General features: G+C 38.4%; 1 protein-coding gene across 5 annotated transcripts; it reads left to right on the top strand.

Moving 5' to 3' along the window:
• Window positions 1-67: 67 nt before the first annotated feature.
• GATD3 (glutamine amidotransferase class 1 domain containing 3) lies at window positions 68-17,106 on the top strand. Of its 5 annotated transcripts, none has more exons than XM_070944247.1 (7): window positions 68-267; window positions 4,082-4,134; window positions 4,878-4,991; window positions 6,384-6,503; window positions 8,034-8,126; window positions 12,348-12,504; window positions 16,230-17,106. In XM_070944247.1, exons 1-7 carry the CDS (start codon window positions 136-138, stop codon window positions 16,356-16,358), a joined length of 798 nt encoding a protein of 265 aa, XP_070800348.1. In that variant the 5' UTR covers window positions 68-135; the 3' UTR covers window positions 16,359-17,106. The 5 variants fall into 5 exon arrangements, with proteins under 5 accessions (XP_070800348.1, XP_070800349.1, XP_070800352.1 ...); XM_070944251.1 differs by lacking the exon at window positions 68-267 and adding an exon at window positions 414-529; XM_070944250.1 differs by lacking the exon at window positions 68-267 and adding an exon at window positions 504-581.
• The last annotated feature ends 689 nt before the right edge of the window (window positions 17,107-17,795 follow it).

Below are 17,795 nucleotides of genomic sequence, written 5' to 3'. Positions count from 1 at the left end.
GGAATAAACCCTCCGACCTCTAGGTGGTGCTGCGGCGTCCTTTTCTGAGACTCAGCCTTTGGAAAAGTCACTTACAAGGCTTCGGTGGCAGCGGAGCCTTCAGTTCCTCTTCGGTTCGGTTTCTTCGGACTCAGGATGTGGGCTGCTAAATTCGCGAACACCCGTTCGCCTCTCCTGTCCTCGGTGCTGTTGCTCTCCAAGGGAGCCCCAGCTTCCAGCTCGCCCTTTCACTCCTCGGCGCACCGCCATAGGGCTAAAGTGGCTGTGGTGAGTTCGCCTCCGCGGCAAAGGCGGCAGCCTCATGGCTGTTAGGGGGAGGAGAAGGAGGAGGAGGAGGAGGAAGCGTAGCCGGGAGGGGTCCTTTTTAGAACGCTCTGAGGCGCGGGGCTCAGCCTGCGCTCCCTCGGCCTGCGCTCCCTTTTCTCGGACGCCACCAAAAGAGACTGCAATCCGGCGGCAAAACCAAACACTGCAGCGTTCGATCATTTTTCCAAAACTGGGAGTCTGCCGCAATTGGACAGTCAAATGGGTGCGTGCGTGTGTGTGTACCGTCAAAAATTGATAAGTGAAATTCCACACAGGTATGTTGCATGACTGTATCTGGCCGACCTTGGCTTGACTCGGCCGTTGGGGAGTCACAGGAATTAAGGAATCCTAGGATTAGTCTAGGTCGAAGTCGCACGATTTCTCACAAGGCAGTGTCAAGCTATATATATATATTTGTCTATGTAAGTTTTGTACACTGTACACTGTACACACACACACACACACACACACACATATTTCAATTCACTATTTTTTAACATTACATACCAAATGGGCACTTCATATAGGTGTTTTAAGACAAACCAGTTTAAATATAACCTTACACATATATTACACTCGAAAATAACTAGCAGTTAGCACTGGGATCAACGTGTGTGTGTCTGTAATCATCAGAAGCTGAGTTGACCCCAGTGGTAACTCTATAAGTTACTTCTGAGTGTAATTTATGTATAAGGCCATATCTAAACACATTTGCCTTTTAAAGCACCTATATGACATTTGGTATGTTAGTGACTTGCTCATAATTACCTATTGAAGTTAACGGCTGAAACCTAGGCCTCCAATTGTAGGCCAGCACTGTAACCACAGAGTGCACAATTTTTTTTATTATCTCTCAACTTTATGCAGCATCTAGGGCTACAGAAAGTAGACAAAAGAAGTGAGTGGAGGGACAAAACTGAATTTGTCTCAATTAAAATTTGTCTCGATTAAAATTAAGTGCAATAGAATTCAGTGTGATTAATCAAATGGCCTATTATGTTACAAATTATAGCTGATTTACAGCATCTGGAGAGCTCTTGTGGGCTAGGGTAGCATGGTAAGGCATTTCTGCTCCAATTTCTCTGCCTGTACAGTCAGTTTATTTGGCATCTTCAAGATTGATATTTAATGGAGTTAATTTAAATCTTCAAAACATTGTGCTATGTTAATGTATTAGAATTTTAAGCTATCTCTTGTTTGTATTGCTACAGATTACTTGCACTGGAATGGCCAAGATGTCACATACTTGAAAAGCAACTAATTGTTCTCTATTGATGCACTTTATGTATGTAGACATACACAGTATTACATAAAGGAGCATATGCAGTATAACAGTATACAAATCAGTTCAGAAGTAAGCCATTATTATTGATTGAACTTCTTACTAAATTGTAACTGTATCTCCAGTTCTTTATAAGAGAAGAGGTCTAAACATCCTGGGACCATCCACGTACATTAGAAGAGCCTAGAGCATGGGTGTCAAACTCGCGGTGTCACGTTGCTGTCACGTGACGTTTGACGATGTTTTTTCCCTTCATGGAGCTGGCCCACCACTTTGATACCCCTGGCCTACAGCTTTCATTGTGCTTTCAAACCTCCACTGTTATTGTAGAAAATTTATGGCACAATTTCTGCCTTATTTTTTTCGAAGCAGAAAACAAGCAAAAATTGTAGGTAAGACTTACAATAGGTTTACAATAGGTTTAATCCCCCCCTAATATTGTCCCAAGAAATAAGTCCTGTTTTTGAATGCTATTTCATTTAATTGTTCTGTTTCCATAATTTTAGGGACTCCTACTTTATCATAAGACATAAGAGATCAGAATGTAGATGTCAGAAATATTTAAGATATTGTCTTATAACAAATTAATGAAGTAAAGGAAATCAAATCTTTCCTACTGCTTCATTCATTGCTTCTCTGTGGTATATAAACTGCTTCTGGGTATCATAACAATTTTTTTTCTAGGAAAATTACCATTTGAAATGGAGAAATTATTAAAATCATTAGAACTTTTCATACAAAACTGCAAAGTTACACCAGTATTTGAGGATCAATGAATGCTACTTCATTTAATGGAAATATTCTTAAATTAACAGCAGGTTTGAATTGTGACCTCCTAAGAATAAGTTGGTATAATACATATAGCCAGTACTTGAACAAATGAGGGATTTTATTGTGGATGCTATGATTTCTATACTAATAAAATACAGTGATCCAATATTATATATAAGTGGAAATATTATTTACAAACCAGTATGTGTTTCTATGCACATACAGAACAGTATAAAAAGACAATGTAGGAGATCGTACTTCCTTTCTCTCAAGTCTAGCTTTCTGCTTGTAATTTATAATAGCTTCTTCTCTCCTTATCTCAACTATTGATACAGAAATGTCTTGTGAGTTTTTTCCATTGAGTCTTGCTCCCCAAAAAAGCCTTTAACTCACAAAGCTTCACTGTCCTGCACATGGATCTCCATACACATAACACAGTCTGCTCTCTCAAGCTGTTCCAGGTTTCTCCTGGTCTTCCTCCTTGTCTCGGGATTGGAATCTCTAGACTTGACAGCTGTGTTGTTCTTCCGCTCCATGTTAACCAAGTGATTTCACTCCAGCAGCAGAAATATAAAACCACCCTTTGCTTTTAAAAATGTTTTTATAATCTGTATCTATAGTCTGAATGCACATGTCACTTTACAAGTACATTCTAACATTTCCCCCTTTTCTACCTATGACTTCTTGATCTTGTGCTGAGTTATTTGCCTTCTGTAAAAACAAACCTATGATTTTGCCACAGACCACACCACTTTCCTTCAACCAGGTACTTGAAGCTGCCACCATCCCATATTTCATGTATCCCATATTTTTCACTCCATAAGACACACTTTTTTGTCTCCCAAAAGTGGGTGGAAATGTCTGTGTGTCTTATGGAGTGAATATTGCCAAACTCCCGCCCACCCGCTGGCCTTTTTTGGTCTCCAGGTGTCCTGGTTTTGGCTTCCGTGTGCCCCATTTTCGGCCTCTGTGTGCCCCCCCCCTTTTTTTTTATTTGATTTATATGCCACCCTTCTCCGGAGACTCAGGGCAGCTTACAATGCGCTAAGCAATAACCTTCATCCTTTTGTATATTTATACAAAGTCAGCTTATTGCCCCCACAACTGGGTCCTCAATTTACCTACCTTAGAAAGGATGGAAGGCTGAGTCAACCTTGAGCCTGGTGAGATTCGAACCTGCAGTAATTGCAGACAGCTGGTCTTAATAACAGGGTGCTTTAGACCACTGTACTGCCAAGGCTCCTTTTTTTGGCTTCTATGTGCTCCTTTTTTGGCCTCCATGCGTCCCATATTTGACCTCCAAAAATGGGATGTGTGGAGGTTGAAAATGGGATGTGCAGAGGCCAAAAATGGGAAGCATGGAGGCCAAAAACAGGGCACACAGAGACTGAAAATGGGGCTCGTGAAGGCAAAAAACAGGGCGCATGGAGGCCGAAAACGGGAGTGCATCTTATGGTCAGGTGCATCTTATAGTGCGAAAAATACAGTACTTTGTATAATAAAATAATCTATATTACTTGTATAAGCAAATAAACTAAGACTGAGTGTATTATTTTATCTCCAGATATATTTGCTCCCTCTTTTAAGTTGATTCATCACCTTTTGTGGTCTTCAAGCTGTGTCAGGCTACTACTTCTAACATATCTGAAGTTCAATAAATTTAGCAAGGTTAGGAGGTATCTAGAAAAGGCTATTTTATTTTATCTTTATTTCTTATTACAGGTTCTTTCTGGTTGTGGTGTTTATGATGGCACTGAAATCCACGAAGCCTCTGCGTAAGTGTATTTTTAACATTGTAGGACGACCTCCATTGCCATAAGTAAAGCTGATTGATAGATAATCTAGTTATCTAGACAGCATTTCAGCATTAAGTCACTTTCCATTAGAATATTTTGGAATGTCATTCTCCCTTCTATCAGTATTTAGTAGCCTCTAGATGAGAGGGGTGGAATATAAATCTAATAAATAAAATAACATTTCATTTTAAATTAAACTTGCATTTAATGAAGTATTTATTTAGGCTCATTCTGGCTTTATTATATTTCGATGATAATAAATACTGAAAAAGTCTGGATAGTGGATATGGGAATACCTGGAGAAAGCAGAATAGGAGAGAAAGAACTGGAGAATAGAAAGACTGGCAAAAGAGAGCAAAGCAAAGATAGTACCAATATTAATAGACACTTTGGTGTAGGAGAAGGGCAGGCTGAGCTGGAATGTAGGGTTAAACATGTCAGTTGGAGCACCACTTGAACACCATCCGCATTGACAAAAATCGGTAAATTGCAAAACGCAGTTTTGCTTGTAAGATGTTGCATCTTGTGATGATATCTTTGACGCCATCAAATATCAATATCTGCCTATCCCAGGCCCTTGGGAAGGACTTGATAGGTGATAAAAATGCCAAAACCAGTCTAAACCCCTGGCTGACCATGTGATGAATTATAGTAATAAATCCAGTCTAAACATCTGGCTGAGTATGTGACAAATTATAATAATTTATTACATTTATATATAGGATAATGGTTCATTTGAGCCGAGGAGGAGCCAATGTTGACATGTATGCCCCAAATATTTCTCAGATGCATGTTGTTGATCACAGTAGAGGGCAGCCAGTTGACAAGGAATCGAGGTAAGAATTACTAAAATACATGCTTGATTAATGATGTGCCATCAAGTTGTTGATGACTTTTAGGACCACATAGTTAAATTTTCTCCATGATCTATCCCTAACCTAGTTCTTCAGCTCCCCTAATGGTGCCCCCATCACCAATGTAACAGTCTATCAACTGTGCTGCTGGTTATCCTTATCTCTTACACCTTTTCCAGCACTAGAGACTTCTCCAGAAAGCTGGGTCTTCTCATGTCTCTGAAGTAGATTAATTTGAACTTGATCATTTGTGCCTTGAGTCAGAACTCTGGTTGATTTGTTCAACCATCTATTTGTTGTTTTCTTGGTATTCTTAAGAATCTTTTTCAACACCAGAGTTCAAAAGCTTAAAATTTTAAAATATTGCACTAGGTAACTGGAAACATTTTCTCTTGAGGCAGAAGTTTTTTCCCCTTATTCTGATCACAGTTATGGAATCAAGCCATTAGAATAAGCCATAGCTTATGAAATAGGTTTGGTAACTCTGCAGTTACTATCAAGTTGTTCCAAAGGTGCTTTTTCGAAAGGCAACTGGACTTTGCTTTTTCCCTGAAGACATTTCACTTCTTATTCAAGAAGCTTCTTCACTACTATCAAGTTTTTTAAGAAGAAGGGATTGAGACTTCTTAATGTGCGATTATCTTAAAATTCCATTCATTTCCTCCTTCACCATAATTTAAGTTTTTTGTTACATGAAAGAATTAGGCACTCTATTCTTTTTTAAAAAATCTATTGATAAGCAGTACTCTAAAATTTGATGCCCAAAAAGCAGGGGTGAAATGCTCCCGGTTTGGACTGGATCGCCCGATCCGGTAGCGATGGCAGCGGGTGGTTCAGAGAACCGGTAGCAAAAATCCCTGCAGCCCCTCACCATGCCCAGCTGAGCCGCACGATCATCAGAGGCTTTTTTTTTTTTAAACTTTTAAAAGCATTTTTTCTACAACCTCTTCTGACGAAAAAATGCTTTTAAAAGTAAAAAAAAAAAAAAAAAGCCTCTGATGATCGCGGGGCTCAGCTGGGATCGTCAGAGGCTTTTCAAAGCATTTTTTTCTACAACCTCTTGGCCGAAGAGGTGGTTAAAAAATGCTTTGAAAAGTCTCTGACGATCCAGCTGAGTTGCCTGATCGTCAGAGAGGCTTTTCAAAGCATTTTTTAAAAAGCCTCTCTGACGATCCCAGCTGAGTTGCCTGATTGGCAGAGGCTTTTCAAAGCATTAGAAAAAACGCTTTGAAAAGTTTAAAAAAAAAAAAAGTTGGCCATGCCCATCCAGTCACATTTCCCCCCACCACCACCAAGCCACACCCACAGAATCGGTAGTTGCAAATTTTACATTTCACCCCTGCCAAAAAGCATTTATATTTATATTCTCCTAAGAAACGTCTTAACAGAATCAGCAAGGATTGCTCGTGGGAAAATTATCGACTTGGCTAGACTTACTGCAAGAGACTATGATGCGGTAGTATTTCCTGGAGGCTTTGGAGCTGCTAAAAATCTGTGAGTATTTAATTCTGTAAGTTGCCACAATATGTTACTACTACTTTTCTAATCAGATGTGACTAAATGATACAGCACGTAGTGTAAACTCTGACCGCAACCCTGAATTGAAATTAGTAAAATGTACTTTTAAATATCCTTTCTCAAATCATGAACAACAGAATTAAAAGTTGCTCTCCTTTCTAGATGTCTTAGTATTGGAGTGAGAATATACTGTGGTTACTTCAGGAAAGATTACAATATTAGCTGTAGTAATTAATGCAGTATAATTTCTTGTAATTAATGTATCAAACATATTGAAAATCTATATTTCAATTTTGTTGACAACCTTTAATCCCTTAAAATGTGCCACAGTTGACTTATTGTATTGCATGAGAAGAAAATGTTTGTTTTTCAAGATAGCTTCCACATTGAAGTCAAAGTTAGTTTCTCATATAAGAAAGAACTAATTGTCTGTTTAATTTGTGTTTTGTGCTTATTTATTTATTCAATCATCTATTAAGTATTTCAGAATTTAATTTTTTCCTTTGCATGAAGGTTTTACAGTCTTTATTGAAATCTTAAGTAGTGGCCTGGGTGTGGCATATGAAAAATGCTTTATAGGACAAAGCTTGGGAAATATTAGTGTGGACTAGCTCTGTACATGCACTTAAAATTACTTAGAAGAGCAGTCTGAAGTATCTGGAAGCATAACCACAGCAGAAGAGCTGTGCCTTTTTTTTTTTTTTTTTTTGGGCGGGGGGGCTCTGTGCAAGCCTGAAAAAAGCAATGCAATTCATTAAAACAGCTTTATGACTGTTGTTATGCTTGCCTTTGAAGCACACATATCGTAACTTTTATTCAGTTTAAGTTAGCTGTAAGATGACTTAGACCAGAGTAATGCCCTACTCTTGATTTTATTTACCTCCATTCATTCACATCACTGTTTATTTAGTTGCTTTCTCTTTTCTCCCCTCTTTGACATCCATCTAACATTCATCAACATAAACACCAATAAGATGTTGACAGTTGTGTCATTTCTTACTTGGAGCATTTCTGGGAAACTCTTTCTTCCCATTGGTTACAAATCCTGTCCCTAGCAAGGCAATTATGGAAAGAAAATTTTTCTGTTGGTTCTTGTGGAAGCTTGTTTAAAGTCTCAGAGATAGCAAAACAAAGGAAAGAATCTCAAAGTTCTACTTTTTAAGATAAAAGTAAGGGATAATTAATGTTCCCTTTCCTGAATTCTTGGAAACAGGAGAGTCCTGGAATTATAGCATAGAAAGGAGAAATATAAATATATAATGTATTGATAAACCCTTGTCTCTCAACTTCTATTTTTTTTTCCCCAAAGGAGAAGTGGAAAGACTGAGTTTGCTATTCCTGACATTTTTGTTGGCAAAAGCATTTCCACATTAAAGGAACAGTATTTGCATTTATGAACGACAAAAAAATATGATAATTTCAAGTGTTCATACCTTGTAGGTTACTGAGTGTGGATGTGTATCTTAGAACTGTAATGTATTGTATGGATTTCTTTTGTTGTGGCAGATCTACATTTTCTGTGGATGGGAAAGATTGTAAAGTTAACAAAGACGTTGAGCGTGTGCTGAAAGACTTCCACAAATCAGGGAAGCCCATTGGGTATGTCACCTATTTAAATACTCCTTTCCAAAGAGCCCTTCATAGCTCTCCCTTCAGTCAGGTGATTACTGACTGGTGATTCTCTTAGGTAAAATGAATTTACAAGCCTAGAACTGCAAAACCAGATTGGTTAGGCACTTGGCAAGTCACAGTCAACAGCTAGTATTTTGGGGGACAGGGTGGTCATCTAATTAGGCTAGTTTAAGCTACTCATTAAAATTAATTCATTAAACTTGTTTGCTGCCAATTTTCAAGGATTCTGAATAGTACTTTAGATTAGAAGGGCAACAGGTATGTCAGAACTAAAGGAATTCAGAAAAAGCACCAGTCTATTGCTCTTTAAAGTAGCTGTGCCTTTTCTTGAGATTGCATGGCTACCCTCTCCAGTGCAAACATAATCCTGATTAGGTATAATACAGCAAACCTTTCAATGAACTTACGAAGCTTTCTTTTAGCTTGAGATGCAGTTCTTTTTCTTTTTGAAACCTTTTTACTTATGATATAAAAAAGGGGATGAGGAAGCAAATAAAATAAAAGCAAAAAGCAAAATATATATGCAATCTCCTTCTCTCGCTGTTGTTGTCTACATTTTTAAAAACCACAAAAAACTAATTGTTTTATAAATATAAATGAAGCATTTAAATGCCATCTTGAACCACTAGAACAGTGGTTCTCAACCTTCCTAATGCCGCGACCCTTTAATACAGTTCCTCATGTTGTGGTGACCCCCAACCAGGGGTGGGTTCTAATTTTTTTTACTACCGGTTCTGTGGGTGTGGCTTATTTTGTGGGCATGGCTTGGAGGTCATGTGACCGGGTGGGCGTGGCTAGTTGGTCATGTGACCGGGTGACCATGGCTATGTGTATAGGGACTACTCAGAGGGCTGAAAAAAGTCATTTCTGACAGGTCCTCGCACTTTTGACCGGTCCTCGCACTTATGACTAGTCATCATTTGTGCCCATTGTAGCATTCTTAACAATTGTGTCATTCATTTCACAACTGCTTCTCTTCACCATGGTGACAAGATAGGGCAAAAACGTAAAATGTGAGGACAGTCGTAAATTCGAGGACTGGTCAAAAGTGCGAGGACCAGTCAAAAATAACTTTTTCAGCCCTCTGAGTAGTCCATATGCACAAAAGGACTACCCAGAGGGCTGAAAAAAGTGATTTCTGACAGGTCCTCGCACTTTTGACCGGTCCTCGCACTTATGACTGGTCATCATTTATGCCTATTGTAGCATTCTTAACAACCATGTCACTCATTTCACAACTGCTTCTCTTCACCATGGTGACAAGATAGGGCAAAAACGTAAAATGTGAGGACAGTCATAAGTTTGAGGACTGGTCAAAAGTGCGAGAACCAGTCAGAAATAACTTTTTCAGCCCTCTGAGTAGTCCATATGCATAAAAGGATACAGCAATAGAGAGGGATGAAGGAAGGGAAGGGAAATTAGAGTAGGAGTGAGGGTAAGAGAGGGAGGAAGAGAGGAGGAGAAGGAGAAAGGAAGAGGAAGTAGGGAGGAGAAGAAGAGGGGGAGGAAGAGAAAGTAAGAAGGAAAGAAAAGAGAGAGGTGGTAGGTTTGAGGAGAAAGATTGCTGTACAATAAATAAGATGAAAGGGAAGAAAGCCAACCCCAAACAAATATAAAGATATTAAGATAAAGAATGAATTGTTAAACTTTAAAGAATAAAAGAGAACAAATATGAATAAATGACAATAATTAGAAACACACATACAAACATACAATGTATTTTCTTTTGTAGGAAGTTAGCACCCACCCCTTTCCTGGAAGAGTGAAATATTTTAGGAAATATGAAAAAGGCACAATATTATATTTCCCTGGGATAAGCATGTTTTGAAGCAGCTCCCATCTTCCTGCCCCCACCCTTTGTCAATGGGCCATTAAGGCCTGGGCCAGTCTATTCTACATAACAAAGATCTACCTCCTTCAGGCAGAGCCATAGTAGGAATTGCCAAAGATCCAATAAAGATAGGATTAGCCCTCTACACAATAGCAGCAGAAACTGACCACATGTGACCTGGGAAGCACATGTGACCATCAGCCAGCAAGACTAGCTAAGACCCCCACCCCCTGGGAGTCTGACAACCAATCAGGATACTCTTTCGGGGCCCCAAGAAATGCAGAGCCAGAGGGAGCATAAAAACCCGAGGATTTACTGTATCTGCCCTTTTCTGTTCAGGAACTCAAGCCATGTGATCCTGTCCACCATTAAACCATATTTCCAAGCATTCTCCATGTTTCCAGTGTCTTTTTCCCCACTTGGAGCAGAACCTAGAAGGAGATTTCTTCCAACACTTTGAACAGAGTATTTGGCCGGTTCATAAATTTAAACAGTGTTTAGTCATTTCAATTAAATTTACAATTTCTATATTTCCTTTTTGCCATATTTATTCCTCATCTATTTTTGTAAAAAACAAATATTACCCTTCATCCTCATCTCTAATCTTAATCAAATTCAATTTTTCCCTTCTATATTATACCCCTTCCCATTGTCATCTATTTTTATATCCATCCTCACATTGGTTAATTATGTAATATTACAATTGTTTAATATAAATTCAACATTTTAATATAGATCAATTAGTTGTATAACTACCTTTTTGTATATTAATCAATATGAACATGAATATTCCAATTATTTCCATGCAATCCAATTTCTTACAAATCAATTAATTATATTTAAAAATAATAATAAACCAAATAATTTCCCCCATATATTCCTCCAAACCACAACTTAACCATTTCTGCTTTCAACACAATATACAATTAATAGTATCTCAATTATTACAATTCCCTAGTTAAATAGAGCTTTTTTTTCTTTTGTGTTTTAAAATCTTGAACTGTCCTCTTTTTCCCTAAATTTTCCATTGTTTGCACCTACCTTTTTTGGTGAGGAAAAAGAAAAGAAATCTGCCTGCCTAATTTTCCAATGGTGCAGCAACAGCAAAGCCAACAGCCTGCTTTACTTTCAGTTTCGTTTTTCAGCATAGCTAGGGGAAAAAAAATTGCTCCAGCAAGCAGCAGAGCCCTGAGCAAAACAGCTGAGAGCAAATCAGCTGAGAGTCGGAAGCCAAGGGCTAATTAGCCTATGCTGAAGCTCCGCGGGCCAATAAAATTACAAAAAAACACTGAACCATTTGTTAAATTGCTGGCTCGCCCGCCCCTCGCCCACCACTATTTATTAGCAATAAATAGTGGTGTGGAGGGGTGGGGCAAGCCAGCAATTTAACAAACGGCTCGCTGAACCCCCTAGAACCGGCAGAATCCCACCACTGGCTATAGGGCGGCCCTTTGAAGCCCCGCGGCAAGAATTTAAACAGTTTTTTTTCCTCTAGCTATCAGCTGGGATTCAGGAGGCAGCAATAGATTGGGAGTGGGCAGGGTAAGCGAACAGCCGGAGATCCAACAGAGCAGAGAGTGAGGGTGAGTGAAGGCATGGGGGGAGGCGAGAGAGGGCTTTGGCGACACCTGTGAAATGGCCATTCGACCCCCAAAGGGGTCGCGACCCCCAGGTTGAGAACCGCTGCACTAGAACAAATTTTCCTAGAAATGTTACGGAATATGGTCAGATAAAAAAATAAAATTTATAGTACAGTGGTCTGCCCAATGACCTAATGGTTGAGATATTAAAAAATAGTCAAATCAAAAATGTGGATGGTTAAAAAAAAATATCGGGTTAAATCCCAAAATCGCCATGTATCCACCAAATTTAATTCCACTAGGTAGGCTTGAACCACATTCCAGCTATATGATTGACTTCCAAAGTATCCAAAATTATCCAAGGTAAGCCAATTTAAATTTTTTTTAATGGAATATATTCTGAAAACCAATTTATATTGATAACAAAAGATGAAAACAAATGAAGTCCTTCAGAATATATTGAAAAAAATGAACACAAGTATAGATGGTAATTTTAAAAATTATACTATATGTACTCATAGATAAGTTCATCTGCAGATAAACCGAACCGAATTTTTGGGGTATGTTTCACAACCTATAATTCCTGGTTTATCCATAAGTATATAGTATGTGTCTGCTGTATGCTTAACTGGAGCACAATAATGAAAGCTATCTCTAAATGTCTAATCACTAGAATATTTTATAATATCAGATATATTTTTCCATTATTAATCTTGACTGTACATAATCATTTTATGTTGAACTCTGCGTGTAAATTATGTATTGGTTCTCTTTTAGGTTGTGCTGTATTTCCCCTGTCTTGGCTGCAAAGGTTCTACCTGGCACTGAAGTCACTGTAGGCCAAGAACAAGAACAAGGTGGGAAGTGGCCTCATGCTAGCACTGTTGGGGCCATTAAAGCCATGGGAGGAAAACACTGTGCTAAAGACGTAACAATATCCTTTTCATGTTTAGTTTGACTACCTTGAGGCAGAATTATAGAATCAAAATTATAGGCTGGAAGGGACCTTGGAAGTCTTCTAGTCCAATCCCCTGCCCAAGATAGGAGTCCTTATACCATCCCGGACAAATAATTGTCCAATCTTTTCTTGAAAACCTCCACCAATATAGTACTCACAACTCTGGGAGGCAAGCTATTCTATTGATTAATTGTTCTCACTGTCAAGAAAATTCTTCTTAGTTCCAGGTTGGATTTCCCTCCATTGCTTCTTGCACATTTTTGTCATTTGAGTACCTAAGTCTTCTCTTCATTAGGCTAAACATATCTAGGTCCCTTAGCTTTTCATCATACAATTTAATTTCCAGATTCCTTATCATCTTTGTTGCTCTTCTTTGTACTCTTTTTAGGGCCTTAACATTTTTTTGTATCATGGTGATGATAACTGGATGCAATATTCCAAGTGCAGCCTCACTAGTGCAATGTAGAACAGTATGATCCCTTCCCATGATCTTGATGCTATCTCTCTGTTGATGCAGCCTAGGACTGCGTTGACTTTTTTGGCAGTTGCAGCACACTGCTGACTCATACTTAAGCAGCCATCAGAATACCTAGATCCCTCTCACTGGCACTACTGTGGAACCATGTACTGCCTATTACGTGTGCATTTGATTCTTCCTGCCTAAGTGTAGGACCTTACTTTTCTCACCACTGAACTGCATCTTGTTGGATAGGACCCAGTGCTCAAGTCTGTCAAGATCCATCTGAATCTTGAATCAATCTACTAGTGTTAGCAATTCCCCCCAGTTTAGGGTTACCTGCAAATTTAATAAGCACCCTTCAGTCCTCTCATCTTGATCATTTATGAAGATGTTGAAAAGCACCAAAACAGAACCTTGAGGTACCACACTGCATGCTTCCCTCCATGTAGATATAGTTCCTTTGAGGATCACTCTTGATTAACTGTTCCAGGATTTCCCTAGATATGAAGTCAAGCTGATTGGTCTATAGTTTCCTGGATCCACTTTTTTCTCCTTTTGGGGGATTGGAACCACATTGGCTCATTTTTGTTCCTCTGGCTGTTCCCCTGTGTTCCAGTTTTCATTCAGTAGTTCTGAGATCAGATCACAGTGGCTAATATCTGTAGCTCAGGTGTAAAATGAGGGTGAAGGTTCATTCTCCGAGCTTGTGGGTTGGTTTCCAAACATTTCGGTACAGAGTTTTTTCACCTAAACTCCATTGAAGATGTTATCTAGCCTGGTAATGAAACATTCGGAAACCAGCCCACAAGCTCGGAGAATGAACCTTAACGCTCATTGGTGCAAGTCTTAGTTCATTCTGAGCCTTAGCTTTACTGACACTATCCTTGCAGATTTTGAGCTATTTGTTGGTAGTCTGTTCTAGTTATATGCCCCTTTCCATTTTTTATTTTTGCCCTGTTTGACCCTCAGTTTGTCAGAGAACTTTTTGTGCAACCATGCTGGTTTCATCTGGAGTCTCTTGTTTTTCTTTCTCTGTGATATTGTTTTTGTTTGGGCTTTTATTATCTTGTTTTTCAGAGTTTCCCAAGCATCCTGAACTGTTTTTCCCTCTAAGATTTCTATTCATGGAATCCTTCATATTCTCTTAGCTTTGTTGAAGTCAACACTCTCAAGATCTAAAACACTAGTCTGACTTTGTTCAGTTACCTGTGCCTGCATTATGGTGAATTCTACTATGATATAGTCAACTTTCATTCTCTCAATTATTTCATCTCTATTAGTAAGAATTAAGTCCAGTATAGTTGACCCTTTCATTTCCTCTTCCCCCTTTGGATGACAAAGTTGTCAGCTAGGCAGGTATGAAACCTGTTTGAGCTCCCCTTGCTTGCAGAGTTTGCTTCCAATTGATGTTGGACTAGTTAAAGTCCCTCAATTCCCTCAAAACATTGGTGTGTTTTCTCATCTAACAGGTTACCATTTAATTGAGGAATCTCTTAATTCTGCTACAATTCCATTCTCACATACGTGTTTGGAAGAAAATCCATAGATGTTATCAATTCCCTGAAATGTTTTCTAACTGTAATTACAGAAGTGAAGAACCTTATTGGATTGTCCAATAAATTCCCAATAATGGTATGAGTTACATTGCTAAAACTTTTTCTGACTTCCTAAAAAAGAGAGCATCTGAAGACTTTTGATTTCATTATAGAGTAACATTCAGTTGTGGTTATATCATACATTCCCCATTTCCCTCTTTTATTATTTAGCCTAGCCACAAGAAACATGAAAGTTGAAGTGTGCAACTTAAATTTGGCTTATTTCAGTAAACTATTGTAAAAGTTATTGACAACTTTTGAGTTCAGATGTGACATTAACCTGCAGTTATCTGAAAATGAAATGCAGTTTTCCTATCAGACAGAAGCTGCTGTCAGGGTTTCGACCGATGCCCTAATTAAATCATGAGCCAAGCTTCAAAATAAATCCAGTTATTTATTAGGAGCTTCATGTCAGCAAGTTCCAAGTGAAGCCAACTCTGACCCCACATAATTTACGTTCCAGCTCTGACCCTGTTTCCCCCCTCCCCCCACATTCTCCAACGAAGCAATTTTGCGGGTTGTAGAGATCACTCCCCTCCGGCCACTGTGGGTAACTCTGGAGACAGCCTTGAGAAATATGGCTGAAATGGACTTTTATTTTGACCGACGTGCTGCCTCGCTGTAGCTGCAGAGTTCGTTTTCCCATCCCCCTTGCCTGTGGCTACTCGAGAGCAGGCCAGGGATGCTTTGAAGTTGACAGCTACAACCACTTGCTTTTAATGCTCCAACACTGTGTTTCTCTGAAATGTATTGGTTTTGCAAGGGTTCTCTAGTTTTTTATCTTATACTCCTTGGTTATTTTGATAGTGTGGCAAAATGAACTTCCAAATAATAATATAGTCTGCTCAGTCCAGGTTATGCCCCGAATTTGGGTGGGAAAGTCCTAAATTCTAAAATATTCTTTTTAAAACTTATATTTAACATATATTTCAATCAACACATCCTTAGTTGAATACCCATTTCAGATGTAATCCAGAAAGTGTGAGAATATTTCATTTTCTTATTACTGTTCTTGCAGAGGTTAGTGGCATTAATTTAACCCTAGATAATGTCAGATGATGTGCTGGAACTTCTATTTCTATCTCTAATTTGCGGCCTAGCTACCAGGCTCTTAAATGGATACTGGAGCAATAAAGGGTTGAGACCTTATTGTGCTTTAAATAGTTGTGAAATGCATGGCTGGTTTTTTAATAAATGTTTAAAACTTAGATGTTTAGTTATGATTACATGGAGCGAAACAAATCAACCCTTCCAATACGGGTACTATATATAGGCTGCAAAAACCGTATTACTACTAACAACTTTGCTGCTGTCTACTAATTGTCTTGGTTTTTGCAACCCAAATATGAAAAACCTGTTCCTGAAGTTGAGCTTGATGTTTGGTGACTAATATGCAGTTCTTATGGAGATACTGTGAGAATGGCTTACCACTACTTTCTTTCAGAATATTTATTTATTGTCTTCCCAATCCAAACTATACCTCGAGTATTTCCATTCAAATGGTAACCACCTTCAACCCTGCCCAGTTTCTGAACCAAGATAAATTTGGTCAATTATTGTCATCTATAGGAAGATATTTTTGTTAATAGAAGGAAATTAATTTACAATGTTACACACTCTTGTTAATTCCCTTAACTACCATTCACGAAGCGCATGTGGACAATACCAACAAGATAGTTACTACACCAGCATTTATGTGTGATACTGAATTTCATCACATTTTCGACGGTATTGGAGCCATGATAAAAAATTTGTTAAGGCTGACAGGCAAATGAAATGGATTGTTAATAACAATAGCTTTTAGAAATATTGCAGCTTTGATCACAAAAGTTGGCACAGAATGTACTTTTAGATGTATTTTTAGAGGATTGACTTAAATTTCTGAACTGGAGCATCCAACATTTATTGAATCAGGATCCTTTTATGTCAAACTCTTCTCCATATAGTGCATTGTCACTGCCAATTGTTTTATATTCTGAACATCAGCCATTGTTAAACAAATTGGAATTAATGACTCAAGTATTTAAAGTATTTACCAGCTGTTACTAGAATGTTTCCAATGATTATGTCATGAATTTGCAAATATGATTTAGCAGGTTAAAGTTGTACAATTGGATTTGAATCACAAGTATGACAAACTCTAGAGAACCTAATTTGGGAATTGAGAACAGCAGAATAGAATTCCATCATTTTTCTAATTTAAATCTAATTATTAGTACTGTGAATATCTGGTTGCTTAACATTCCATAAGCACTGGCATATTACAAATTCCTGAAGAATTAGATATCACATAGGTAAGTTAAAGAAATGATGCTATGGCACCAAAGACAATCCTAATTATAAGGAATGTTTTACAAATAAATTGTAAATCCTCTTACAGAATCCATATGAACATTATTAAGTATTCTGATTTACCAAGAGAATTGAGGAGGCAAGCTACTGTGCAACAGTTCAGATCAGTGAAGAAAAATTAACTTTTCTCAATTAGATATACTATGTTAAATAAAATGGATGAAGTTAAAACCAATTGTTTCCATTTTTATTAATCTAGAATATTTCTTTGGTCTATTTTTGTCTGCCTAATATAAGAGAATTTGTGTCATGGTTTTAGATGAACATGTGTGTGTGCGCACGTGCATACGTGCACGCACACACACACATACAGTACTGTACACTCTTTCAAATCAGTGTTGACTCCTGGTGACTATCTGGGTAAGTCCGGACAAGTTTTGTGGCAACATTTTCAGAAGTAGTTTGCCATTGCCCTTTTCCTAGGGCTGCGAGAGAGGGACTGGCCCAAAGTCACCCAACTGTCTTTGTGGCTAGGGAGGATTAGACCTCGGTCTTCTGCTTTTCTAGCCTAGTGCCTTTAAGACCTGTACAAAATTGGCTGTAGCAGAATGCAATCCTAAATTGTATTAACAGAGGGATTCAATCAAGTTCACATGAGGTACTAATACCACTCTATAAAGTCTTAGTAAGACTATACCTAGAATACTGCATCCAGTTTTGGTCACACTACAGAAAAGACGTTGAGACTCTAGAAAGAGCGCAGAGAAGAGCAACAAAGATGATTAGGGGATTGGAGGCTAAAACATATGAAGAACGGTTACAGGAACTGAGCATGGCTAGTCTAGTGAAGACAAGGACCAGAGGAGACATAATAGCAGTGTTCCAATACTTGAGGGACTGTTACAGAGAGGAGGGGTTCA

The sequence above is a fragment of the Pituophis catenifer genome, unplaced genomic scaffold (genome assembly GCF_029215685.1).
Source record: "Pituophis catenifer annectens isolate HBS135680 unplaced genomic scaffold, rPitCat1.0.hap2 SCAF_4, whole genome shotgun sequence".
Taxonomy (NCBI): Eukaryota; Metazoa; Chordata; class Lepidosauria; order Squamata; family Colubridae; genus Pituophis; species Pituophis catenifer.
This window is presented reverse-complemented; position numbering and strand designations above follow the sequence as displayed.

Bases quoted from the DNA above. Each gene is read 5' to 3' on its own strand.
- GATD3 (XM_070944247.1), top strand. From the start codon at position 136: ATGTGGGCTGCTAAATTCGCGAACACCCGTTCGCCTCTCCTGTCCTCG. The intron at 268-4,081 runs GTGAGTTCGCCT...TTCTTATTACAG, and splicing joins ATAGGGCTAAAGTGGCTGTG to GTTCTTTCTGGTTGTGGTGT. The intron at 6,504-8,033 runs GTGAGTATTTAA...TTGTTGTGGCAG, and splicing joins TTTGGAGCTGCTAAAAATCT to ATCTACATTTTCTGTGGATG.